Source organism: Aspergillus pseudodeflectus (genome assembly GCF_044049435.1).
Source record: "Aspergillus pseudodeflectus strain CBS 756.74 chromosome Unknown BJX68scaffold_71, whole genome shotgun sequence".
NCBI lineage: Eukaryota > Fungi > Ascomycota > Eurotiomycetes > Eurotiales > Aspergillaceae > Aspergillus > Aspergillus pseudodeflectus.
Window position 1 is genome coordinate 37,565 of NW_027263847.1, and position 24,722 is coordinate 62,286.

General features: G+C 51.4%; 9 protein-coding genes across 9 annotated transcripts; 3 read left to right on the forward strand and 6 right to left on the reverse strand.

Moving 5' to 3' along the window:
* Positions 1-142: 142 nt before the first annotated feature.
* Positions 143-3,216, reverse strand: BJX68DRAFT_247329 (WD repeat protein). The gene is made up of 3 exons (XM_071041762.1): positions 2,773-3,216; positions 1,948-2,717; positions 143-1,893 (listed from the first exon to the last, which is right to left on the reverse strand). The coding sequence occupies exons 1-3, from the start codon at positions 3,105-3,107 to the stop codon at positions 182-184; spliced, it is 2,817 nt and encodes a 938-aa protein (XP_070893691.1). The 5' UTR covers positions 3,108-3,216; the 3' UTR covers positions 143-181.
* Positions 3,217-3,518: 302 nt separating this feature from the next.
* Positions 3,519-3,919, forward strand: BJX68DRAFT_258729 (DNA-directed RNA polymerase core subunit RPB10; the record flags this gene model as incomplete). The annotated part of the gene is made up of 4 exons (XM_071043585.1): positions 3,519-3,554; positions 3,611-3,669; positions 3,727-3,813; positions 3,874-3,919. 4 exons carry the CDS (start codon positions 3,519-3,521, stop codon positions 3,917-3,919), a joined length of 228 nt encoding a protein of 75 aa, XP_070893692.1.
* A 494-nt stretch (positions 3,920-4,413) lies between these two features.
* Positions 4,414-6,492, reverse strand: BJX68DRAFT_195832 (Clr5 domain-containing protein). Its single transcript, XM_071037476.1, has 2 exons — positions 6,209-6,492; positions 4,414-6,153 (listed from the first exon to the last, which is right to left on the reverse strand). Exons 1-2 carry the CDS (start codon positions 6,322-6,324, stop codon positions 4,491-4,493), a joined length of 1,779 nt encoding a protein of 592 aa, XP_070893693.1. The 5' UTR covers positions 6,325-6,492; the 3' UTR covers positions 4,414-4,490.
* A 63-nt stretch (positions 6,493-6,555) lies between these two features.
* BJX68DRAFT_195840 (uncharacterized protein) lies at positions 6,556-8,452 on the reverse strand. The gene is made up of 2 exons (XM_071037477.1): positions 7,940-8,452; positions 6,556-7,870 (listed from the first exon to the last, which is right to left on the reverse strand). The coding sequence occupies exon 2, from the start codon at positions 7,736-7,738 to the stop codon at positions 6,698-6,700; it is 1,041 nt and encodes a 346-aa protein (XP_070893694.1). The 5' UTR covers positions 7,739-7,870; positions 7,940-8,452; the 3' UTR covers positions 6,556-6,697.
* An 856-nt stretch (positions 8,453-9,308) lies between these two features.
* BJX68DRAFT_195866 (heterokaryon incompatibility protein Het-C-domain-containing protein) lies at positions 9,309-12,656 on the forward strand. The gene is made up of 4 exons (XM_071037479.1): positions 9,309-9,994; positions 10,053-10,225; positions 10,281-12,198; positions 12,253-12,656. Exons 1-4 carry the CDS (start codon positions 9,663-9,665, stop codon positions 12,548-12,550), a joined length of 2,721 nt encoding a protein of 906 aa, XP_070893695.1. The 5' UTR covers positions 9,309-9,662; the 3' UTR covers positions 12,551-12,656.
* Positions 12,429-14,741, reverse strand: BJX68DRAFT_195862 (uncharacterized protein). Its single transcript, XM_071037478.1, has 4 exons — positions 14,374-14,741; positions 13,044-14,318; positions 12,808-12,983; positions 12,429-12,747 (listed from the first exon to the last, which is right to left on the reverse strand). The coding sequence occupies exons 1-4, from the start codon at positions 14,633-14,635 to the stop codon at positions 12,655-12,657; spliced, it is 1,806 nt and encodes a 601-aa protein (XP_070893696.1). The 5' UTR covers positions 14,636-14,741; the 3' UTR covers positions 12,429-12,654.
* Positions 14,742-14,807: 66 nt separating this feature from the next.
* Positions 14,808-16,414, forward strand: BJX68DRAFT_195907 (NAD(P)-dependent alcohol dehydrogenase). Its single transcript, XM_071037480.1, has 3 exons — positions 14,808-15,075; positions 15,140-15,262; positions 15,315-16,414. Exons 1-3 carry the CDS (start codon positions 15,049-15,051, stop codon positions 16,245-16,247), a joined length of 1,083 nt encoding a protein of 360 aa, XP_070893697.1. The 5' UTR covers positions 14,808-15,048; the 3' UTR covers positions 16,248-16,414.
* BJX68DRAFT_279321 (Oxysterol-binding protein-domain-containing protein) lies at positions 16,390-21,933 on the reverse strand (the record flags this gene model as incomplete). The annotated part of the gene is made up of 7 exons (XM_071048711.1): positions 16,390-16,559; positions 16,610-17,267; positions 17,317-18,206; positions 18,336-19,087; positions 19,143-19,496; positions 19,552-20,942; positions 20,997-21,933. The coding sequence occupies 7 exons, from the start codon at positions 21,931-21,933 to the stop codon at positions 16,532-16,534; spliced, it is 5,010 nt and encodes a 1,669-aa protein (XP_070893698.1). The 3' UTR covers positions 16,390-16,531.
* A 942-nt stretch (positions 21,934-22,875) lies between these two features.
* BJX68DRAFT_247353 (ATP synthase complex assembly protein ATP12) lies at positions 22,876-24,293 on the reverse strand. Its single transcript, XM_071041763.1, has 2 exons — positions 23,850-24,293; positions 22,876-23,790 (listed from the first exon to the last, which is right to left on the reverse strand). The coding sequence occupies exons 1-2, from the start codon at positions 24,169-24,171 to the stop codon at positions 22,994-22,996; spliced, it is 1,119 nt and encodes a 372-aa protein (XP_070893699.1). The 5' UTR covers positions 24,172-24,293; the 3' UTR covers positions 22,876-22,993.
* Positions 24,294-24,722: the final 429 nt, after the last annotated feature.

Genomic DNA, 24,722 nt, shown 5'->3' on the forward strand with positions numbered 1-24,722 from the left:
GACGAAGAGTTCGAAGATGCTCTGTTATGCAGGCACGTGATTGTTGGTGGTATGGCGGGCGCGCGAATGATCGAGGTCAAGATTGCAGCAGAATACTTGATGTACTGGGAACCAAGTCTGATAGCTACTGGTCAAAAAAAACATGGGAACTTGATCGAATCTATTTTCAGCTGGAGAGTATCTAGGCTGTGAGAGCTTTGACGAGATCACGGAAAACTATGCGAGAAGGAGGAAGAACAAAGGGAGGCGTATCGCCAAAGACACTCGCCAGCCCAGTTCGTTCTGATGGCTGGGTATTCCCGGTGGATACTACTGGCGCCAACGGCTTCTGAGTCGCGCCTGTGGATTGGCGTCCAAACAAGCCCTCCAATCCCAGATCAGTAGACTCGATCAAACCATCAGTGTGAGTAGGCTGGGATGCTTTAGCCAGACAGCCGAGTTGTTGAATACTGGCACCTGCATCAACAACAACATATTCAGCAGAGTGGGAGCTCGAAAGTAGCGCAACGGGCTCCTTCGACAATCTTGTACGAGAGAGTAATGACATAGAACCCATGTCAAACACCTGGACTGTGTACCCGGACTTGCGAAATTTATTCGTCCCAGCCTTCTTCTGAGCACTTTTTGTGGATGTAATGGCGAAGGTGTGTGTTCTATGATTCACAGCAAGCAGGCGTTGGCCACTATCACCATTAAGTGATTGCACCTCTGGCGAATCTGTGGATTTTACCACGTCGTTAACCGTATCCCAGACGAAAACCGATCGCTTTGTGGCGATAATGAGTTGACATCCTAGGAAGGATGTTGCACAAATATCTCCATAGTAGACGCCAGCCTTGCTGTGCCTAACACCGCCACTTTGTACATCGAGAAGAATCGCGAGCCCAGGGTTCGTGGATATCGACTGTAGACAGATAGCGAGAACTGAGCCATCCTCTGAGAAGCAGACTGAGGCTGAGCTCAAAGAGGCCGGGTGGTGGGCGCTGATTCTCTCAAAGTAACCACTTAAATCAACTGTACTCCGGCACTTCCAAGTTTCCGGCACCTGCTCCGAGTTGTCGTTATTTCGTCCGTACCGCTGTCTGATAATGGGCCGCCACATTCGCAGTAGAGCGTCCGATCCTATTGTCGCAAATTCGTGGCTATGCGGCCGGGAGGACATACTCAGAACGGACGCGGAGCCCTTGTCAGAAAGATGTGGCTTATCGATACGAGTAACTAACTCCCAAAGGGAAGAAGACTCGCTCCAGCGCCAGAACTTTATATAACGTTCCTCATACTCGGAGCGAGCATTCGTTTTCAGGTCAAGCGCTTCCATATCTTGAGGATACGGACTCCAACTGTCCACAGTGGCCATCCATTTTCCATCCTGCGAAATTGACATGTGCTTGATATCGGGGGTGAGTATGGGGGTCCCGTCAGGGCTGATGTTTAGTGTCGTTGCATTGGTTCGTGCGAGAGCTTGTCGTGATATGTGGGTGTTGGAGCGAATGTCATAAGTTTGAAGGACCGGGGCACTTGTTAGTGCGATGCTATCTTGTGTGATTTGGTGAGAGGCTGGGACAGTTATTAACAGTTGCTCCGGATGCTGGGGATGCAAAGCCGCTGCAACCGCTCTCGATGGCTGAAAAGACTTTGCGGGAGCCTGAAGCGCTGTCTTCGGTGCTTTGGTACACAGCTGCAAACCAATGATAGTGGCCATGGGCTGCAACTCTCTTGCTGACAACACAACGACACGGTTATCGGCCAGTTTGACAGCATACGAGTTTCCGCTCTCAGAGACAACTATATTGCAAATCGGGGAGGACAAATGGGGGAGAAATTGCTTTCTGCCTGTATCCAATTGCCACAGAACCATTACCGACTCATGCCCACCTGAGATGAGGTAGTTTCCTGTTTTCTCGTAGTCAGCATTGTCCTCAAGTTGCAAAGAGTGAGAGTAGCTACCGTCTCTTGACCAGTGCACAGCTGTTACCGAATCACGATGCCAATGCAGGCGCCTAGGAGCCAGTTTTTTATCTTCATCATGTTTGCTCGATTTGCCGAGCAGGTTTAGAGCACCATGATAAACAAGCATTGAACCGTCCGCGCAACCCACGGCTAGATCAAAATTAGGAAGTCTATTAGTCCCAGAAACACGTTGGTGAGTTTGCTTGAGAGTCCCGTGCTGCTTGACGTCGACGCATGAGATGTTGACGCCTAATTTGACCTCTCTCCAAGCGTAATTCGATAGCTCCGAGCCCTGAGCATGGAACGAGCTTCCGACAAATAAGTGTGTTCCGCCGTATACGACTGCAATTCGGCCATCCCCGATGACTCTAAAATCCTCAACCCTAATGTTCGTCTCAAGCACAGAGGTGCTCTGGGGCTCCCCCCCATTTAGAGGTGTAACTACTAGCTCCCTCTTCCCATCCTTGCGCTCTCGTAACGAAAAGAGCAATATGCGCGAGCCTTCTTCGTCCGCAGTGTTTTCAGACACGACGTGTGCCGCGATGGTCTTGTGCTGCGTACTCCATGACGCGAGCTGCTTGTTGGCTGACCAGTCCCACTCACTCACGGAGCCGGCTGAAGTGATTATGTGAAGGCGTTCCTGGTTTGTAGGAGAAAGGCGAAAACTAATTATAGTCTCGGAGGCGCTTGGCTCTAAAATGCGAAAAAGGCGCGAAGTTGCAACGGAATAAACGTGGATACATGTCTCGAGGCTGAGGAATAGATATCTGAGGCCACGGCGGTTAATTCTCAACTTGAGAAGGGACACAACGAAGCACCTACAGTTCGTCAGGCGTAAGTATAGGATCTAAGCTGGAGAATTGTCCCGCGACCCCCCGCGATAAAGACCAAGACTTAGACGGCGCGGTCACGCCCTTGTCGCTGATACGTAGGGCGAGTTCGTTGGACGGGGAAAGGGCATGGTGAAGTTGAAAACTCTCCGATAAGACCAGAGCACTTCCTTGTTTGGAGCCCTCTCCTAATCCTTCTTCGCCTGTAGAGGTCCGGCGGCGCTTCACTCTTTCTTTCTTGGTATTGGTCATGTTGCTGGGTGCTGCATCGCTTGCCCTTGATCGCTTTGTAAGCCGCGCCGGGCTTGGGAGTCCTGTTGCTGACATGAAAAAGCAGTGAGCATGCAACACGGCTGTCAGGGTACAGGCCGAAGATGAGTGCCGTTCGGTAGATAGGAGTAACCACGGCAAGCGTCGATATATCGACCACTTCGTCTGGAGCTCAAAAAAAAAAACTCAGGGTTCCCCGAAAGACTTTCTCAGCTCAATTCTTACTGGGCAGTGGAACTAGTGCCTAGGATAGATATAGTTAGTGCGTCCAGCTCAGTGGGCCCTGGCATAAAACTTTCCCAGAGCCACCGCCTCCAGATCAAAGCCACTCACATTGACAGTCATCCTGCGAGCGAACTCACACCTGGCGAGCAGCGTCGCAGATTCTCTTTTTCTTTGATCATCTGGCTGTTTAAGCTGAACGGGCGGTAAAATATACTTTGCTGAATTACTTTCACATTTGCCGCGATGATCATCCCAGTTCGATGCTTCTCTTGCGGAAAGGTAAAGTGATTACGGGTGACCCGATATTTAATGACAAGTATTGATATATTGACTAGGTTGTTGGCGACCTTTGGGAGCGATATCTTCAACTTCTTGACGAGGGTATCCCGGATGGGTAATTTCATCTTTATCAAGAGTCGAGGCTCGAGGTATCTGACCCTGAATTGTCTAGAGATGCTATGGATCAGCTTGGCTGCAAGCGCTATTGCTGTCGCAGAATGATCATGACACATGTTGATCTCATTGAAAAACTTCTCCGGTAAGTCAATGTTACTGAATCTTTGCGAATCTGAAGCTCTAATTCGGATTCACTATTTAGATACAATCCGTCTGAGAGAGACCGTGCCAAAGCGCAACAAGTATAACCGCTTCATCACCCTTTGATACGCCTTTTGCATATCCCGACGAGAGATCGCAGATGCCCATGGCATACCTATTGAACTACAGAGACATGCACCAAATTTCTCGGCGATATGGGACGATGCCATTACCGGGGGGTCGACTGGGTTGGCGACCATGGTTATCAAGCCCTTCTGCAGCAGCAGCAGCTTCTCAAGAACCCCGACCTGAAATTACTTGTCCTGGATGTTTTACAGCGTCTGCTTTAACCCCGGTTACTCTACTGAATACTTGCATGGACCTCGACTCGGTTATCGTTGGTAGTTCTTATGACTTCACGGCGTTACAGCGTCACTATTCGAGACCAAATGAATCGATTGAGTGAGATGCGTCGCTTGAGTGAGGTGCCTCTGGATTCTGGAAATTGGATGTGTTAGTACATGCGTTTTGGCTCTTTGTACTTCGAATTTCCGTACACGGTGTGGTCATAATCCACGCACGTACTTTGCAGGCATATAGAATTCCCCACATGATTAACTTATTTTGGGCACACAGTTGATCTCACTTGGCCCACAAAAAATTCACTAAATGGCTTCATCATTGGCTCAAACAAAACAGAAACGTCGCCTTTCGTCCCTGGAAATGGCTCAGATACCCGTAAAGTTCGTGATCGGTGTCAATCGCAAATGTAACGCTGTTACCATTCGTATCCGCGTCACAGGCCTCAATTTTCCCAACCATGGTGCCAGGAAACTTGGCAGAAACCAGCTGCCGTAGCTCCGCAAGAGATCTGGTTGACAGCTTTGCAATCCATGCCTTGGAGTCCGCATACACTGCGCTTTCTGGGCTGATACGGAGACAGACCGAGATAGGCACGATAGTTGACTCTAACATTGGATCCACATATTCAAACGTAGTTCCTGGATGGTGTGTAGCTGCGGCAAATGTTGTGTCATTCGCAGCCTGCAAAAGCGATGGATCAATTTGCATATCCCCCAGGTCACCAGAGGAAATTGGCGCACTTGCGAGAGCTTGAGACGCGAGCGTGCTGATGCCATTTGATATACCGTTGTCGTATGGGGTTATAATGTCGGTGTTTGTTGTGTCGGGAACGTGGATGTTAGTAGAAGGAGCTTGTCGCTTGCGAGAGGAATCTCTCTTGGTTTGATCATCGCGAAGTCTTTTCATTACATCGCGGCACAAAACTTCTAGCGCCTTGAGCTTCGTAGCGTGCTCTGGATCCGCCGAGCCCGGAGCGAGAATGCGCTGAAGCAGGTCTGATCCTTGAATCCATTGCTCCTTGAGCTCTTTCCAGTGCTCATCGCCGGCTTCCAGCTTACTCGTGAAGTGATCCTGCTTGAGCGTATTATAGAAGGCGTTGCGTATCTGTCGACTCTCTTCTGGGTTGATTCCGAGTGCATTCTTGGCCTCGGCGATGGTCATGCGCCTTTCTAGTGTCCTCATACGTTTCGTGACGTCCGTGCACACGATATCAAGGGCAAGAGATTTGGCTTCCAGTTGGTTAGAGTCCTCCCAAAATACCCGCTGAAGATGCTCGGATTCTTGGATCAGCGTATTTTTTGCCTCTTGCCATTTTTCAGGCCCGGCAACAGTCTTTTTGATGAAGCCTGCCTTTTCACAAATCCTCTGGAAGTGGTCTCTGACTTCACGATATGCGGCATTGTCGAGATTGAGATACTTTTTGCTTTCGTCAATAGTTGTCTCTGAAGGGAAACGTGGAGGGCCTGGCGGATCGGCCGGCAACCCAGCCCACCCCCTGGTGCGCCTGCGACGCTTCCTGGATGCCCAGCGCTCTGCGCTTTCTGCCTTCAATTTCTCGAGCCGCTCTTTGCGTTTGGCGACTACATCAGCTGACAAGCCTGGCGACAAAGGACGCTGACCGTCTGTGTCGGGCGGAAGGGCTTCGGCCTCTTCGTACTGATTTGGACTTTTGTAAACCTCTTGCTGTAACGCGAGGAGGCCGTCGTCTTCGGCGGGTTGCGCAGGACCTAGGGCGGCCTGCTGTGCTTTCATCCCATTCGGAACTCGAAGTAACCAACGATTTTTTGCGCGAACCCGCATCAGCTCACGCTCTTTGATCTCAAAGCCCTCTTCATTGAGAATTCGGAGCATATCTCTCTGGCTTGTGTTTGTTTCCCATAGTGACTTAACGCGCGCGACGAGTTGGACGTTTTTGTGTGCTGGATTCTGTTTCGAAGGAAATCCCCATCGTTTGAATTGAGTTTGAAATGCACGTTTACTACAGAGGCATTTCAGGTCAGTTGCCTGTAAGAGACTGGGCTGTAATGGCGTACCTTGGAGAAAATTGATAAACGTTCCTCATATAATCCATAATCTCCTCCAACGCTTTTTTGTCTCTAATATACATTTGATAGCATATTTCGCGTTTCCCATCCCAGTCGTAAACCATGGCGAGACGCGCTCCCTCCGAGCTGGAGGGGAGCTCTGGGAGTCAACCCAGACACTCGCTCTCACGGGGAATTAGAGAAGTACTTGAAACGCGAGGTATAAGTGGAGTTACCCGCAAGGCGTAATGTAGGTCGGTCCTGTCCACCGTAATAGTCGCTTGCTATAAGTGCAAAACGCGCACGCCGTACAAGTCGAGAGCAAGGCGATGTGGTGACGCCACCTGCGCAGTTTCGCACGTGACTAGCTGATGTTCAGCTTCAGGGAACCACTTCTTCCTAGAACACTGTCGGAAGAATACAAAGGTTGAGTGCAAATGGCATTTAAGATGGTATGTCTATTTACAGAGAGATTGATCATTCAAACAGAATTTCGGGTCAGCTCAGCCTGCGAACTCTTCTTCGAAATTTGAAGACCCTTGTCCTCAACCACGTTAAGAAAAGCATCCATGTGCTTTTCGATTGCGACTTCCAATTCTCCGAGTTTGCAGGTGCCTGGGACGTGGATTGTGAGTGGCGAGGTGCCCCCTGTTGGGTAGTGTCGTTTTTTGCTTGATTTTCTTCCCATCCCTTTTCTTGAATGTCTCCTTCTCGCAACGACGTCCGATGGTCTTGCTTCTCTCTTCGTTTCATTTGTCTTTCTTCAGCCTTCATTCGCTGCTGCTCAAACTTTCGGGTCTTGGCCGCTTCCTTCTCTTCAAAAGCTTGACGTGCTGCTTGAACTGTAGCTGCTCTGGATACAGGGTCCATGCTCGTCCGTGTCCTTGACCGGAAGACGAAGTCCAGAGATGACCGCGACGTGGGAGATGTAGTGTCTAGTGTGCTGGCATTATCTCTTGAGTAACCAAAAGATGACCGGCCAGTTATGTTGGTCTGCGAGGCTCCAGGTAGTCGCGTAAAGGAGCTATCTTGAATATGCAATGACAGACGGGGTTTGGGTCCGGACGAGGCGCGACCAGCCTGATCATTGATTTCTGTGTAAGAATGGTTCGGAATATACCCTTCTGGGACCCCCGTATTTGGTGAAGCATCGTTCTCAAAGTAGGAGTTTTGACAAGAATGGGCGGCTAAAGGAGGAGTATATTCGCGTGGAGCAAGACGCATTGGATGAACATACTGCGATCCAGGTTTGCCCATACTAGAGCTGCTGGCTGTGGAAAGCTGGGAAGTGCCACTTGTGGATCGGCGATGAAAATCGGATAACTTCCTCCTGGCCGGGAAGTTCGTGTATAGGTCACTCTGGACGCTGTCCCTCTCGTAGCTTGTATAGATGCCTAACCCTTCTTGTTCAAATGAGGATCGCGAAAGGTCAATTGATGTCGACGGTGATCCATTCTGAGAGACCCTCCTCAGCAAAGGCTTGATTTGTACCTTGGTGATGTGCTTCCTAGACGGACTGTCAATCCTGGGAGAAGCCATTTCTGAACTGAACGCCTGCACGCCGGTGAGATTCGTGAGAGAATATGGCGGAAACGAATACTTCCGGAACACTGTGAAAGCTTTTGGAAATACGAGTAATGGCCGGGGGTTCCAAGTTGTGTAGCGCGGGCACTTCGGGTCGGAGGAAATCAGTCGACAATCCGGCTCTTGTTGCGACTCTGGGTAAAATGGGCTACTCACAGGACTAAGAGAATCCACTGGACAACAGCACCATCAGTATGCAAGGTGCTTCAAATGTTCGGCATGCGCAGCTTGATCTTAGCTCTTGCGCACTTAGATTATCGGTTGAACGAGTTGACAACTTGATAGTCGCGTGCCGTAGATAGAACTAGCAGAGCCCAGAGTCACCCCGTTCCGCCCCCTCTCCACACCTCTTAATCGCTCCACGTACTGCTAGAAGCGATATGACCTATTGCCGTGCCCTCAAATACATCGTTTCTGCCGCCTCAAGTCGAATTGCGATGGTGTCTGTAACTCGTTAAGCAGCCGGGAGCGCGTGGAAACCGTGTGGCTTATCAAAGAACAAGACAAGCAAGCATTCCTGTGAGCGATTCAGGCAAGATCGCTTGAGAAAGAGGACGGCAAGATGGGCAATAAAGTAAAAGATAAATCTGCTAGCACATTTAATGCGAGGCTGGAGAGGTGGGCTGACTTGGGGGAGGAGGAGACGGCGGTGAGATTAAGAAGGATCCGGAGCTGGGCGGACCTTGAGGGGAGAGGGGGCTCCATAGAATCTCTTGGGACGGCGACGCACTGGCGCTATCAGACGAATGCGGAGAAACATCCATGGTCGGTGTGACCAACCGGACCTTTCGATCCAAGGCCCAAGGCACAAAGCACGTCCATCCTTCCATGCATTGCATGGGGAGAGATGCATTAGGTTTGTAGACTACCCTCTGCCTTGCAGTGCTGCTGGAGGACAGGTTCTTCCAAATGCTCTCGACCTCCTATCCATGATCTTTTATACGTGGCTGGTTCTCCTGTTGACTATTGAGCTGTTTGCAGTCTCATTTTCCAAGTGCGCTTGGGGCGGTGACCACTGACCACTGACCACTAATAGTTAATGTACTAATACTGGGCTCCACCCGTACTTCTGCCACAACGCGCCTCTCTCCCTAGGTACATAATAGTCTCGCCGAATCCTGAAATCGGAAAAGTTGGGCGAATGTTGCATCGGCAGTTGTGTTGTTCCTGATCTCATAACTTTGAGATAGATGATTCTGGCTCGGACCTTGCCTGATACATGGCACCGACTACCGTTAGTACTCCGTAGTCCTCTCGGATCTCCGCGTCGCGAGGATCCGCCAAAACTTCGGCTTCAACGTCGTGGTTGAAGTCGTTTCTAGTCTGTTATTTGTTTGGGCGTTATGGGTGAGATAACCTAAGGCTTTGAACATGCCTGAAATCTATAGCAGCGCCGATTTCGGTACGGAGGGAGACTGATCTTATCAGCCATTCTTCCCAGCCAATTATCCCAGTTGGACTCTTAGATACGCATGCATTGCTTGCATCGAAAGGACAAACCTCGCAGACTTGTCCAGGTGAACATCCACGAAGACCCAATCGGACATGAAGATGGATGTCAGCTGTACTGTTGCCAACCAGTGGTAGACGAATCACCCCACCCAAGCAGAAGTGCTCATCACTTCCATCCTTGTGCGCGAGTTGTGCATCAGATGGCGGGGCAGCTGAAATCTCCCCTCCTGTCTTGGGGCCCAAACTTGAACGAACACTTCTTCCTTTTCCTCTTTGTGTTTCTCTTTCTTCTTTCCCCCGTCAAGATTCATGAAAAAGAAATACGATTATGCGACTCGTCCTTGCTTTAGAAAATTAAACTGATATATCGAGCTGTTTATCCTACGCCATCTGAACCGCCCAGGCTCGATCTAAAAATCTCGTAGCCATGGGTCCTTCTTTCTCGAACCTACCCTTATTTCTCTTCGTGTTCTTCTGCTTCTCCTCAAAGGTCCATGCCTTTGGCGCAGGAAATATTGCATCGCTTTCCAAAATTGAGGGCCAGAATTGGCGACACGGAGATATTGAGGATGTTCTTTTAACTCTGGCCTTGGCCCGCGTTGCCGGTGGTCGAAAGTTTAGTAAACTCGATGTGCAGCGCGTTTATTTTGGCAACTGGTTGAGAGACTACAGCCAAGCTGTTGATGTCGGCACCCTGAAATACGTCAGCGCTGAAGCTATTCGTATTCTGCTCTGGGTTCTAGGTTTCCTGAGCTTTGGGTACGATAATCTTGAATCATCGCACTTGACCCTCGCCTGTTTTGCTGATCACCTTTAGCTATGGTACCAAGGAATTTGAGGTCACCACGGAGCGCCTAGGATGCTATCAGCCCACTGAGCATATCGACAATCCGCTTGGGTACGCCGAGGGTGAAGACGCCCGGAATTATGACCGGCGTCTCAGAGGCCCTGTTGATGAGGAGCTCGAGTTGGGTATTGATCCTAGAACAGGTACGCGAAATCTCCAATCGTGAGAAGGTCGATCGCGATGTTGATGATCTTATAGGCCTTAAGAACTATATTGCCAATGAGCACGTGGGCATTGCAACCTCCGCTGGACTTGTGCGGCAAGTCTTTACGCGCTCAGTTCAGCTTGGCCGAAGGTACGCGAGATCTCGAAACCAGGAGGATTTGCACGAAGCTCTCCGCCTTCTCGGAACCGGATTGCATTGCTTGGAGGATTATGCTGCCCACTCCAACTATGTCGAGCTAGCCCTTATTCAACTGGGCGAAACGGACGTATTCCCTCATGTTGGGCGGAGTACCCGGGTTGAAATTGAAGGGCTACGTGAACCTGTCTATCCCCTGGTTACAGGCACTTTTGGCGGGGTCGACTTTTTCCACTCGGTACTTGGTGAAATATCGGACAAGGCAACTCAGTCTGAAATTCAAGGCTTGGAAGGCGTCATCAACCAATCTCAGAGCGATTCGCCATCTGACAGCTTTCTCCAGGATTTATTGAGTAAGATCCCGGATGGGCTGATTGGTAGCAGCGATGAGAAAGTTGGTAGGATGGATGAACTCAAAGCCGAGTCGGAGCACGCAAAGGAGAGAACCCAGGGGATCTCTCCTCGTGAGCCGGAGGAGTGGGCCAACTACCTGGACGACGTCCAAAAGCAAATTTATCCCGTCCTAGAATGGCACGATGAGTTACTCAAGTCGATCAACGAGGCTATCGAGAAAATACCGGTTCTGCCAGACTTGATTGAACAAGTCCAGGAGCAGATAACAGTCGCCGTTTTCTCGATCCTCGCACCCTACATCCTGCCAATTCTTCAGCAGGTCAAGCTTGAGCTCCAGACGGGATCTTCCGAAGTCATCCAGAGCAGCAGGGAACAGCAACATATTGTTTTCAATGACGACTACTGCACCAACCCCACGCACTCAATGCTTTCCAAGGATCATTTTTCGAACATCTTGAACGAGCCGGCTGGTCGGATAGCTTCTCAAATTGTCAAGTGGACCGTGCCTCAGCTGATGGAATTATGGGATGATGAAGACGCGGACATCGATGCTACTTTGGATAGGATTGTGTTTGGGGTTTTCCACCACCCGGCATTGTATGAATACGGGCGCGGCGGTGAAAGCGAAATCCGTTCGATCATGTTTGGTACTGTCCAACAGTGGTGGAGCGACAAGTCACGTTCTGAGATTGATTACCTTCGTGAACAACTTTCTCGCAATGGTGTTAAGGAAGGTAAAAACCACAAGGAAGGGGTGCAAGATTGTGGACACGGATGTGGAAAACCACTGACGGTACACAAGGATGGCGCAGCATATGGGCAAGGACGCAAGCCTGATGTAAGTGGCATTGAGAAGATTGCCGCTGAAGCTGCTGGTGGTGGGGCACTCGGTGGCCTTGTCGGCGGACTGGTGAGTGGTGTTGGCTCCATGTTGCTCAACGAATCCGGAGGCGGATCGCGGCGCACGGAGGAGAGAGAATACAGTTATACGCAGGAGACGCGAGAGCCTCAGTATGAGCGGCATTATGAGCAGCACCAATACACGACCAGACGTAGTGAAGACTCTGGTGACGAAGAAAAGGAGAAGCGCCGACACCGCAAGCATCAGAAGCACCACAGTCGGGAGCGAGACCATTCACCCAAGGATGATAGCGAAGTTTCGGGTGACGAGGAGAAACGACACAGACGGCGTCACCAGAAACATCGCAGCCGAGAGCGCTCACAAGAACGCAGCAGCGGCTCCGACGACGAGGACAAACACCGCGGATACGAGTATAGCCAGCGCGAGGGTAGGCATGAGGATGGGGGACGCAGATACGTTCAAGAAACATCAGAGGAGTCTTATAGACCCGAGCGCGGCGAATATAGAAGCGAATACACGCAGTCAACTTACGAGTCTGGAAACCAGTCGTCGTATCGCCACGAACAGCAGGAATACCATCAGGAAAGCAGGTCTAGACAGTAAGTGAACCAAGGAAAATGCCCAACACTCGGTCGAGGCTAACATATCCATAGGGACTATAGCTCGGGGTATGGAGAGTCTCAGACGGGATATGGTGGAGGTGAATACAGCTCTGGGGGTTACGGGACCCGCAACGAGTACCCTTCTCGCGGGGACTATGGTTCTCGTGATCATCAGCCCAGGGATGAAACTGAAAGCAGAGGATATGGTGAGTCTCAAGAAGGAGGGTATGGTGGTGCATATGGCTCTGGAGGTTACGGGTCCCGCAACGAGCACCGTTCCCGCGGAGACTATGGCTCTCGCGAATACGAGCCCAGGGATGAATATGAAAGTAGGAGATATGGATATTAAGACATGTTTGCTGTTCTAGATTGACGGCCGCTCTCTGGTTATAGGCTTGGTAGATTGCAGATCCCATAGTGAAGAAAAAAGTAGATGTCCATAGCACATTATGATTACCATTCCTTGATCTCTCCAGGCTTAGGTGGCTCGACGCGGACAACCTTGTCACAGTTGAGCAAGCGGAGCGGATCCAGGGCGAGTTTCAGCTTTCAAAGGCCATGTTAGCAGTTGCATGAGAGAGACTCAGTGGGCGTCAAATAACTTACCCGTCGCATAGTGTCCACTGTTGACTCGCCGACTTCATGCTCAAGGTAGTCTCGCTTGATGAGACCAACGCCATGTTCGCCGGTTACGGTGCCTTCCATCTCCACGGCTCGCTTCACCATCCGATGAACGACGCCCTCGGCGGTTTTCTTCTCTGCTTCATTGAACAAGATGATTGCTATATTCATGTAAGCAACTGAAAAAAAAAAAATAGAAAGTACTGAAGTGTATGGCTTACCATGAAAGTTGCCGTCTCCTACATGGCCGCAAATACCCGCCAATAAGCCGCTTTGTGTCATGTCTTGCTTGGTGGCTTCAATAATATCAGGTAACCTGCTCATAGGGACAGCCACATCCGTCGTCCATACATGATCCTCAGGACCTCGTCGCATCGCCATAACACTCCAAAGTGCCTCTTTGCGAGCGCTCCAAAGTGAGCGCATCTCATCGTCACCACGCGCAAACTCAAAGGATTTTGATTTGGTTGCCGAAGCGATCTTCTGGACCATCCCGATTTGCTCTTTGACGCCGTTTGGGGTGCCCGTGAACTTGAAGAAGATGGTCGGCGCTTCCTGCCATTGACGTGCAGTGGTTCCACTGGCGTTAATGCATTTCATTTGTACGTCGTCTAGGATCTCAACGCCGGCAACGGGAATTCCCTCCTCCACGACACGGGTTACGCATTGAGCTGCGCTGTGGATAGTGGGGAAGCTTGCGACCGCAACGCTCTGACTCTTGGGCTTGACGGTCAACTTCAAGGTTGCTTCCGTAACAAGCCCGAGAGTACCTTCGCTACCGATGAAGAGACGCGTCAAATCGTAGCCGGCGCTTGACTTGCGTGGGCGCTGTTTTGTCTTGATAATTGTGCCGTCGGCGAGAACCACTGTCAAAGAAAGAACCCACTCGCGCATTGTCCCGTACCTGTATGCGTTTGTTCCCGAGCAACCAGTGCCGACCATACCACCAATCATGGCACCAGGGCCGGGATCAGGTGGGAAGAAGAGGCCCTCGTCGGCAAGGTGCTCGTTCAACTCCTCCCATCCGAGCGCCGGTTGCACCACGACATCCAGATCGCCCCTGTGTAGCTCCAAAATGCGATCCATGCGGCGGAAATCAACACACACTCCTCCCCTTGTGGGAGCGAAATGACCCTCTAGGCTCGTTCCCCCAGAATATGGTGTCACTGGAATGCGACGCTGATGGCACACCTTCATGATGCGGGAGACTTCCTCTGTGGTTGAAGGGTAGAGGACCAGAAAAGGCTTCTCATTCTCTTTCGTCGTATAGGACGACCAGTCCGAGCCTGCATGCGCCACAAGGTCTGCATGCTCCGTGGAAACATTATCTTTGCCGATTATCTCCACGAAATCGGCCCAAGCAGCTTGCAGGTTCGACTGTGAGATGTCATGTTGTGGCGAGTCTAAATCGTACACGTTTGAGGTCGAGGTTGTCGGTAGACTCGCGGGTTTGAGGGAACCTAGATAATAGGCTCCGGTGGAGAAGAAGACCAGAGCTTGGCCAAGTTGTTTAGCGTACGCGATGAATTTGGAGGAGCGAAGCGCACTCACCGAACATCATGGCTGCATAGCGACCGCCTTGCGACTGGGTCTGGTACTGCGCATATCGCTCCTGCTCCGCGCGCTCACGCTTCAAACGCTGCTGCGTACTCTCATATAGCTGGTTCTTGAACGGCTGCGGTTTCTCCTCCGCAGACCGGCGGTTTGAGAGCTGAAAGGCTCGCCGTTGCTGTAGCAGGGGCGTCTGAGCTCTGGGCTGCTGAAGAGCACGTAGTGCTGGCCGAAAAGGCCGCAAGGTGGTTGGTCGCACCATGGCCGTCAGTAGTAAATGCGATTTGCTGCTGGAGCAAGAATGGAAAGCGGAGATGGAGACTGTAGGCTCGGAGTTATCACCGCCCGCTACGCAAGACCTCGGCCAGACTCGGTCGATTGCCGGTCCGGATAAATGCCAACGGTCGCCGGTTAATTTCCAGCAGCTCTGGGCCCCTCGTCGAATCACAGCTTCCAGAACCCCGCCATGAGAGTAGCTCCAGCAATGGGGGTTGGTCCCATGATGCTCAGTGTCTGGCAAATTTGGTAAATCTGCCAGACCGAAGTCTCAATTCTGTCCAGACGTATCTTCCCCACCCCTCTGCAACATACATATAAAACCCCGCGCCTTGTCTCCTGCTGGTGGTCTTTCCACGAGCGTTATCCTCCTCATACTTCCTTATTGCATATGACACGATGAGCTCTCAGACGACAACAGCTCAGGTACTGTCTACAGCTTAATTCAACCGGATGCGTGGCTGACGAAAATTAAAAAAAACCATTTCAGAACCCCTCGTTCGTCCTCCAGGGAATCCACAAGGTCACATACGAGGACCGCCCTGTCCCGAAGCTTGAAAGCCAGCATGATGTTATTGTGAACGTCAAATACACTGGTATTTGTGGAAGTGATGTATGTATTTACCAGTCCCGGATAAGCCATGGATATTGATTCACATATCCAGGTCCACTACTGGGAACATGGCGCGATTGGCCAATTCGTGGTAAAGGAGCCCATGGTCTTGGGGCACGAATCCTCAGGGGTGGTTAGCCAGGTTGGCTCGTCCGTCACCAATCTCAAAGTTGGTGACCGCGTTGCAATGGAGCCTGGCATCCCCTGTCGCCGGTGCGAGCCTTGCAAGGCCGGCAAGTACAATCTTTGTGAGCAGATGGCGTTTGCAGCCACACCGCCGTACGACGGCACCCTCGCCAAATACTATGTGCTGCCTGAAGATTTCTGCTACAAGCTGCCAGAGTCGATCAGCCTTCCGGAAGGTGCACTGATGGAACCCCTTGGTGTCGCCGTGCACATCGTGCGACAGGCCAGTGTCACCCCTGGCCAGACAGTCGTTGTCTTTGGTGCTGGGCCCGTCGGGCTCCTTTGCTGTGCCGTCGCCAAAGCCTTTGGAGCAACAAAGATCATTGCTGTCGATATCCAAAAACCAAGACTAGACTTTGCAAAGAAGTTTGCTGCGACATCCATATTCGAGCCTTCTAAGGTTGCAGCCACAGAGAACGCAGCCCGGATAATCGAAGAGAACGACCTAGGCCGAGGTGCCGATGTCGCCATTGATGCTTCAGGCGTTGAGCCGTCGGTTCACACAGGTATCCACGTCCTCCGACCTGGTGGCACTTATGTCCAGGGCGGAATGGGCCGGAGCGAGATGAACTTCCCCATCATGGCAGCCTGCACAAAAGAGTTGAACCTCAAGGGCAGTTTCCGCTATGGCAGTGGCGATTATAAACTGGCCGTTCAGCTCGTGGCATCTGGTCAGATCAATGTGAAGGAGTTGATTTCTGGCACAGTCAAGTTTGAAGATGCTGAACAGGCTTTCAAGGACGTCAAATCTGGAAAGGGTATCAAGACGCTTATCGCCGGTCCGGACGTTTCCGTTTGATTTGTTGGTCCAGTTAAAGTTCGGGTGGGTGGTGTTGGGTCTGCAAAAAGCGAGGTGGTTGGGGTTGAGTTTATCGATCTGTGGGATTCTGGGATACATGGCATGACCAAGACTATGATTTGACCTACTTCCAGTGGTCTTAGCGAATGATAATGATAAAACTCCAAGTGCTGTAACCCTCTTGAGAATGAACGTAGGCATATCAAAGTAAATTATACTATACAAAAAAAAAAGGAGATGGTATACGGATACAGATGCCTCCAAGTCTCAACCTAGCGACAGAATCACGAGTCCCTGTACATTGCCTCGTACCTAGAATTTTTGTTAGCACCAATCATTTTGCGAGTTCTTGAAAAACATACCTCTTTCCCCTAAATGCCCAAAGTCCCCAGTTGCCGCAAGAGACATCATGCGGATCTAGATCGTTCAGATCCCACCGTAGACTCCGGAAGATATTCTCGCCGGGCTCAAGCAGGATATCGAACTCGCCCGCACACTTCTCACGCACCCAGTTGATGTCGCGCTCCATATCCCACTGCGTGTAGCCCGTGGTGATAATAGGGACCTTCGTCTCAAGGAGTAAGGGGAGCGTCTGTTCCCACTCGTGGGAGCTAGCCGGGTGGCCGAGACCCGGGTGGAAGAGCACTACGCAATCGAGGTAGGGATCAAAGGGCTGGAAGTACTGCGCCTTGTACATGGTGTGGAAGTAGTCGACGTATGTTGTAATTTTCATCTGGCCGCCGAGTCTGTCTTCAACGATTCCACCGAAGGGGTTTTCTGGGGTGCGTTCGGGGAGGGGGAACTCTTCGTCGCGGTTGGCCATGCTCTCCGGGCCGATGAAGATGAGATTGATGAGGGATCGAGGAAAGATGTGGCTGAGCTGGAGCCAGACATCGCGAGGTAGGGACGATTCGGCACGCGCACCCAGAATGAAGATACGGACAGGCGGCGCCTTGACGCGCAAGCCCTGGATGTCAGTGCCTTCTCCGGTCCGCGGCGGATGGAGGGAGTAGCGGAGGGCTGCCGCTGTCAGAATACATATCTTGTCGTCAAGGGTCAAAAAACTCACCGCTGATACTCTTGAGACCCTCCGTGGTAAGCCGACTGTCCTTCCGAATACTGTACGGACTCAGCTCATGCAAGACACTCCCAATCGTCATTGGGTAAGTTAGCATCCGCGTAACCTGTCGCATGCTCCGATCATCGTTGATGGCCTCAAACTCCCGTGTATACATCAAAGTATCCCAATTCGTCATGTTAATCACAAAGTTCTCGTCCTGCGGCCCCGGGTAAGAGAACTCCGGGAAGAACCGTCCAGAGTGTAGATCATGGTCGTCTTCATTGATCTGCCTGAGTGTATCACACACTTCCAGGTGCGCTTCATAATCATCCATCCAATGATCCTCGGAGCAGTAAATCGGGATCCCACAGTCGGGACATTCAAAGTGCGAATGGGCGGGCGGAGCACTGGAGCCAGAGACGGCGCTTTTGCGCGACTCCGGGTCATGCGGGGATACCGGCATACGGGTCTGCTGGTGGCTAGGATGAGGGCAGAATGCATTCTGCTTGATAAACGCCGCACGCTGTCGGATTGCTGGGGCCGGGGATTCGGAAAACTTGTGGAAAAGGTTGTTTGGTTTCAAGAGATCTCGGGAGGACCTAGTCGCGGAGTTTGCTTTTTGTACAATCGGTAGTAAAGGTACTCGCTTTGTCGTCAAGAGGGGATTAGTAGATGGTAGCGACACAGCCCTAGACCCAAGTCTTCGTGTCAACGTAGTAGAAGACCCATAAGCCCGGCGGGAATTGATGGCGTTTGGCGCACGTAGCGCAGGTCTGGTAGAAGAGATCCCTCGCCGGAGGACCTGCAGGCAGCGCCCGCAGGTATATTCGCCGGTCATTGCGTTGGTTGGGGAAGGGGATGCGGAGGATGCAAATCGTATGAGGAGCAGCAGCTTCGCTCTTATTTTCTCCGAAACGGGTCCCGCGTGCTAAACACGTGACTGAATATAGAAAAGAAGGATAATAATTTTCACATAATCATAATCTATTTGGGTCACACGTCGCTGGTATCAGAAGATGTCTTCGCACTTGCTCCAATCCTGCTTGTCCCTGCAGCCCCAGTAGTCGCCGGTGTGCGCCCAGTACTCTTCCCCAGTGATAGGACACTTATCCTTGCTGAACCATTTGGGTTTGTACTCTTCGCCCTTGGCCTCTCTCTCCCTCCGCTTGGCACGCTGCTTCTCCTCAACGCGATGCTTCTCAGTAGCGGCAAAGTCGTATTCGCCCTCTTCCATTGCGCGCTGATCAGGTCGGAGGCGAGTATCAGTGGGCGGAAGATGTGGTCGCAGGCTGTCAGTCAGCGCGTTGAGGGTGATGACGAACGGCGTAAGGTTAAAGGGAATTCCAGTCGGGCGAGGATGGGCCTGCCAGACTAGAATCGTCTTGGCCGACTCCGGATCCTGTCCAGATACTGGGGCTTCGAATCCAGGCGTATGGCGGGCATAGAGTTTGTCATTCCAACGGCCGCCAATACTCCATCTAGGCGAGCCGTCCCGATCAACAACCTTGCCAGACACCTGGTACGCCGACGACGCTTTCCAGCCCCTAGGCTTGAAGTCTAGGTAGCATACCTCGCCGGTAGTCCAGTTCTTGATTTCCATCAGACCATAATTATCGACGGTGGGGTTACCAGTAATGATACCAATAACTGAGGATGTGACCTTTTTCCACGTGTAAAGTTCCTCTCCACCAGAAGCAGGGCGTAATTTCAAGAACCATGTCCCCAAAAGGTTGATGTCGAATGATTTACCGTAAAATTTGGACTTGAGAGATGATTCTCCCTGTGCAAAAGCGTGTGTTAGCTAGAACCCCTCACTATTCAGGAGCGAGGCTTACCCAGTAGTCCCACTTTGGAGATTCGGCCCAAGCAACACCAATCGGGGGATGGTGGCTGACTTGTTCGACGAAGAATCGATACCCTTTATCCGGCCTGACGTATTCGAAAGTTTCACCCAGCAGGGGATTGAATGGTTTGGCGACACGGCCGATAGTGGAGGCGTACTCACTTGCAGCATAGGCAGCAACATACACTAGGCGCTCCATCGAATCCGTCTGGTCCGCAGCCACGTCTAGAAGATCGGTGTACTCGAGATCTTCGGCGACACGTTGGAGGAGTGAAGTTGGCTCGTTGAAGGAGACCGGAAGGGTCATTTTGGTCATGTCTTTGCCGATCATGGATTTCAAAATGCCCTGGTAATATCAATATCCATGATCGTGCGTTTTGTTTCAGTAATTGGCAACTTACCCATAATGAAATCTTCGGTCGGTTGTCATAGTCCATCTTGAGTCTCTCTCGAATACCTTCTTCGTAGCCGCGGAATGAGGGCACGATCTCAGTGCGCCTTACAGCACGAAGTTTAGTCGTCTCTTCCGGTGCCTCCTCCTCCTCTTCGTGCACTTCGGGGGCAGTGCGGTTCACCACTTCAATCTCTCCCGCATCAATGGCGTCAAAGAATTCTTCTTCCTCGCCATCGTCCGAGTCCGAATCATAGAGACTGCTGATCTTCGACAGGGCGGATTTTTTGCGGCGCAGTGAAGGGCGCCCAGGTTCCTCCTGCTCGCCGAGGTGCGAAGAAACGTCCTCCACGATTTCTGGCGCCTGGGATTTCAGCTCGTCCTCACCCTCAATTCCCGCTTCGTTGGATGCGGCCTTGACGACAGCACGACTGATATTCGGTGCTGAACTCTCGAGGGCTTCCTTTAGAGCGCGCTTAGTACGCCGCCTCTTCTCCTCCGATTCGCCCATCTTGGATTGAAGTTCTTCATGCTCTTGGGCAATCCGTGCCATGCTCTCTTCCCACATCTTCCGCAAGTACGCTTCTCGATTCAACCGATATTGCCAGTATGAGTCGCGATCCCGGGAGATCTTTAAGAGACTTTGCACTAGGTCTTTCAAGCTGCTTACGGCTGCCTCATAAGCAGTCAGGGCTTGATCAACCGTAGGGTCTGACAGTGCGATTTCCGGGTTATTTGTCCGCTCCGCTTGCAAAGAAGACGCGACATTGGCGAGTATATCTAATTGAAGTTTTGCGGACTGCGCGGTAATATTCAGTGCGTCTTTATCAGTGGGCGGGGTCTCACGACTAGAGGTATAATCACCGTAATCATCATCGTCGCCCTCCAGATCAGGGGCCGTGGTAACATGGCTAGCCACTCTGTTGATATCGTTGGCAGGACCTTGATCAAATGAGCCATACAGCGAGCCGTCATCGTCCGGGGGGCCACCATCAAGAGTCGTACGTGAAGTATATGTGCTGAGCTTTGTGCCACTACTGCTAGGAACACCAAGAGACATGGGGGCCAGCCCTTTTCCATTCGACTTGGACGCAACGTAGCTTGGAGATTCGGATGGATTCTCGCTCGGTCGACCCTCGATCTGATCAATCTTTGCCTGGCGCAGTACTTCGGCGTGCTTTGTTTGGCGCCGTTCTTCTTCCTTGGCTTCGTCCTTGGAGAACTGGATGGCGTTGTTGAGGGTCCAGAACCAACGTTTGGCCTCTACGACGTGGTTCGCTTTGAGGTGATACTTGACAGACGACTTTCCAAGGATCTCAAAGCGAGTCTTGTCCTGGGAGTCCATGGTAAGCCTGGCAATTTTCATGTTAATAGCACCACGGCAGGCAGAGCCCGCATCATCTGCGTCAGTTAGACAAGAACAAGAAACCTTTGCTGGAAAGGGCGTAAACCCACCTTGATGCTTGTAATAACTAAGGACCCCGTCCTCGAGAACAAACCATCGGAGTTTATAGCCACTCGTATAGTTGGTCCATTTCTTCAGATAACCTCTCATCTCCCTCGAATCCTTGCCGCCAAAGGAGGCCTCACCGGCCCCAGGCCGCCCTGAGACCCCTTGGCCAGAACTTGTGCCGAGAATGGCCTTCTCCTGGATACCGCGCTGGGCAATGACAGCCGCAGGGGACTTTTTGACGATAGACCGCGTCCTGTCATCTTTCGTGACATCTTGTGGCAATTTACCCTTTTTATCACGGCGGAAAGGATCAGCTCCATGCATCAAAAGGATTTGGATAAGCTTTGTATCTTTCTTTCTAGCTCCCTCATGCAGGAGTGTACCCCCGGAGTGGAGAGTCGCAGGGTCTGTAACAAGATCCAGAGAATTGACGTCCAGAATGCCTTCTACCCGGGGCTCTTCCAGCAGCCTCTCTAACCTATCGTAATCGCCCTGGGAGATCAGGGATTGGATCTCTTGTGTTTTGCTATCAATGAAAAGCGAGCGAGCAAGCTGTAGTTGCTGGAAAATCTCCGGCGTACGCGCAATTTCGAGGGCCGTCTGGCCCTGGTAATTCACGATTGAGTCGTTGATCGAAGGTCTGTTCAGCAGCTCGCGGACAACGGGACCGCGACCTAGCTGAGCAGCAAGATGCAAGGGCGTATTCCCCTCTCGATCACGCGCATTAATGTCAAGACCATCATCGCCAGCTGATAGCACGTATTCCACAACCTGGGGCTCCGCACATTGAATCGCCAAGTGGAGCATCGTTGTCCCCGTGAGCCCGTTTGCCCCCTGTGGATCCTTGCTCTCTTTAATAGCTTTGGAGATTGCGGTTGTATCGCCGCTTCTTAGGATCTCGAAGAGTCGGAACGTCCGCACAGACTGATCGAGTGACATGGCCACGCTCTCGGTTTGGGACAAGGACGGCATTTTTTCGATATTGTCGGCGCCCTGGCTCAAGCCTGCAGGGTCCGATGAACTATCCGTAGGCATGGATGGTGGTGGGTTCAGCTCTTGGCGTGACCTTCGGAAACTAGAGCTTCGATGCGTCGAGATGGCGGAGATGGATAGGTTACTGCTGTTGTTGACCGGGGACGAGGTCGGAGAGTCAGGCGACGCGCCGCTATCACGGCCACCGGCGTCCTCGAAGTTATCCTTTGACTTGTCGCGATGCAGAATCGCCAGTGCCAAAGCACTTTTCGAGCGTTTGTGCCTGTACAATAAGGGCGGGGTACGTTAGCGATGTCGTCACTTTCTTTCCCCTGATTGAGCGAGGGACAGCCCCTCAAAAGGCGTTGTGGAACTTTTTGCCCGCAGCTGTCAAACACGGAGGCAACGAGATTATTCAGTCCCTTCTCATCGGCACGCGGTGCCCTGTGTAGATCCTTGACTTCCTGCCTCGAGCACCGGGGGAAAATGACGTCCGAAACCTCGACCCACGGAACCAAGAAGAAAGCTGTTCAGAGCAGGTAGATGGGAGGACTTACCCTTCGCCCTTTTCCGTCATCTCTGTTCACACTAAATATGCATAGGGGAATGAAACGAAAAGTCAGTTTTTGATGAAGAGGCAATGAACTCTGGAGTGAGATATTGCGTCAAGATAGTTGAGAGATGAGTAGCCGAGCTACCGATGAAGAGGGCGTTGATCTTCCTGACGCTCGTGGCGCCTTGGCGACTTTTCTCAGCCAGATGAGCCTTCCATATCCGACAAAAAGCCGTCTAATCACCTAAAGGTAAATTCACCACTGGCAAATTGAGGTGCGGGGTGGAATAAATGGATTTGGCCCAGTGAAGTACGAACAGTGTTCAAAATTGGGATACGGAACGGACAATATTCGATCAGATCACATGGCTAACAAAACTTCACCTGTATGTATTATATACATATTCAGATTAACTATACCACTATACATGCCAAGTCCATCTATCATACAGCCTTTATATTGATCAAATCGCATCACCTTGTCTCGCCGCTTACCAGAAGAATCACACTCCCGAGCTGTCGCCTGAGATCTTCCTTGTCGACATCGTGAGTATCCTCGACCTCACCCCACATGTCCGTCTGCCACCGGACTTCGAGACTAGATGCCTCTGCAGCCTCCTCAATCCCAAACTTCTTTTGCCCCGAGCTTTGGAGCGCGCGGAAGTTCTCACTCCACTCCGTCACCAATCTTGCGGCAACCAGTAAGCTCTTGGAGGCCAGGATCCCTCTCTCGAGCGCGGCCAGATCATGAGCCTCGAGACCTCGAATCCAATGCTCAATAATTTCCTTTGTCGCCTGGGCCTGCGAAGCCGGAAAGATACTATCTCCATCCAACACTGGCACAATATCGATGCCGGGCCATACCTTGGTGCTTAGAAACGCAATAATATCATTGGCAACCCTCATCTGGGCCTCTCGGAGGGTTTCGCGCTTTTGCCCATTTTCATCCACATCATCCGCGGGAAATTCCGTTTGTTCGGGAACCCAGCACAGTAAAGTATCCGTTTCCAGGTAGTCCATTGCGGTTTTCACTATTTGGTTTCGCACTGTTGCTACATCCTCGGAATCCTCTTGCACTATATCGGCAGCGCGCGCGGTGAGCGACGTCAACGGAATCATGTGGTTCTTCAACGCTTGTTGAGCGGTGTTCATAACATCCCACTCGAGGGCAATCGCATGAGCAAGGTATGGCTTCGAAGACGGTATAGACAGAATGCTTTTCGCGGGGGTCCGAACTGGCCGTGCGTCTAGTAGAACTTGGTAATCCCCTCCTGCGCATCTGTTAGCGAAGTAAAAGGATATAATCCTAGCATAATTGGAAGATTTCTACCTTGCTTCTTCTGAACATCCACATTCTTCCAGAAGCGCTTCTTGAGCGCTTTGGGCTTCTTGATAGACGGACGTGATTCTCCTTCCCGGCGAATTTCCTTGCTGTCTGTTTGCTGTTCGGACGGCTGGCTGAAGTCAGGGATCGGCGAGGGAGCTTTGGGTGGAGGACCATGAGCGGTGATAGGATGCGCAACGGCCGCCTTGTACTGTGAAGAATGAAGAGCGCGTGATAGAGGGGCATTGCACCGGACAGCAGTCGACAGCGTCTGCTGCGGCCAGCCCACGGAGGTTCGCAGAAGCGCGGTGACCACACTCCTAGGCATTTTTGAAGGAGACACGCGACGGGCGAAAAAATGCGGGGTGATGGAAAAGAGACAAATTCAGATGGAAGTATGCTCGAGCCTCAGGAATACCGAACCTTGAACTGCTGTTGAGTTGTTTCACTGGGCAAGTTCTCGAATTATTTTCGGAGATACGGCGGACACTCGCCACAAACGCCACACTTGCTTTTTTTCCACGAACTATACTCAACCCAAGTCTAATAATGATAGCTTCCTCCTTCTTGTGCAGTGCTGGCAGCGAGACTCACACGCAAGCCCTGTCTACAAATTATCCCAGAACAATCAAGACTACAAGAAACCGGAAGCACTGTGCTCGGCGCGAAAGGACTTGTTTGATTAGACATTACCCTTACGAACGAGATATCAAGCAAGAGGCAGAACGGGAATAACAAAAAATGGTCTCAGAGAGCCTCCCAGTTGTTGATCTAAGAAAGTGTAAGAAAACAAAAAAAATACAGAGAACAATTTTGGTTTAAAGAACAAATTCCAAAATCTGGAAGTGAAGCGACGAGAACCCGCCCGAGCTTTTATAA

Coding starts and splice junctions, on each gene's coding strand:
- BJX68DRAFT_247329 (XM_071041762.1), bottom strand. CDS start 3,107: ATGTCAGCAACAGGACTCCCAAGCCCGGCGCGGCTTACAAAGCGATCA. Junction 2,718..2,772: donor ATACTTACGCCTGACGAACT/GTAGGTGCTTCG, acceptor CCGTGGCCTCAG/ATATCTATTCCTCAGCCTCG. Junction 1,894..1,947: donor TGTGCACTGGTCAAGAGACG/GTAGCTACTCTC, acceptor ACGAGAAAACAG/GAAACTACCTCATCTCAGGT.
- BJX68DRAFT_195832 (XM_071037476.1), bottom strand. CDS start 6,324: ATGGTTTACGACTGGGATGGGAAACGCGAAATATGCTATCAAATGTAT. Junction 6,154..6,208: donor GTTTATCAATTTTCTCCAAG/GTACGCCATTAC, acceptor ATGCCTCTGTAG/TAAACGTGCATTTCAAACTC.
- BJX68DRAFT_195840 (XM_071037477.1), bottom strand. CDS start 7,738: ATGGCTTCTCCCAGGATTGACAGTCCGTCTAGGAAGCACATCACCAAG.
- BJX68DRAFT_195866 (XM_071037479.1), top strand. CDS start 9,663: ATGGGTCCTTCTTTCTCGAACCTACCCTTATTTCTCTTCGTGTTCTTC. Junction 9,995..10,052: donor CTAGGTTTCCTGAGCTTTGG/GTACGATAATCT, acceptor GATCACCTTTAG/CTATGGTACCAAGGAATTTG. Junction 10,226..10,280: donor GGGTATTGATCCTAGAACAG/GTACGCGAAATC, acceptor ATGATCTTATAG/GCCTTAAGAACTATATTGCC.
- BJX68DRAFT_195862 (XM_071037478.1), bottom strand. CDS start 14,635: ATGGTGCGACCAACCACCTTGCGGCCTTTTCGGCCAGCACTACGTGCT. Junction 14,319..14,373: donor CTATGCAGCCATGATGTTCG/GTGAGTGCGCTT, acceptor AACTTGGCCAAG/CTCTGGTCTTCTTCTCCACC. Junction 12,984..13,043: donor AGGAGACGGCAACTTTCATG/GTAAGCCATACA, acceptor ACATGAATATAG/CAATCATCTTGTTCAATGAA.
- BJX68DRAFT_195907 (XM_071037480.1), top strand. CDS start 15,049: ATGAGCTCTCAGACGACAACAGCTCAG. Junction 15,076..15,139: donor CTCAGACGACAACAGCTCAG/GTACTGTCTACA, acceptor AAACCATTTCAG/AACCCCTCGTTCGTCCTCCA. Junction 15,263..15,314: donor CTGGTATTTGTGGAAGTGAT/GTATGTATTTAC, acceptor TCACATATCCAG/GTCCACTACTGGGAACATGG.
- BJX68DRAFT_247353 (XM_071041763.1), bottom strand. CDS start 24,171: ATGCCTAGGAGTGTGGTCACCGCGCTTCTGCGAACCTCCGTGGGCTGG. Junction 23,791..23,849: donor GGATGTTCAGAAGAAGCAAG/GTAGAAATCTTC, acceptor ACAGATGCGCAG/GAGGGGATTACCAAGTTCTA.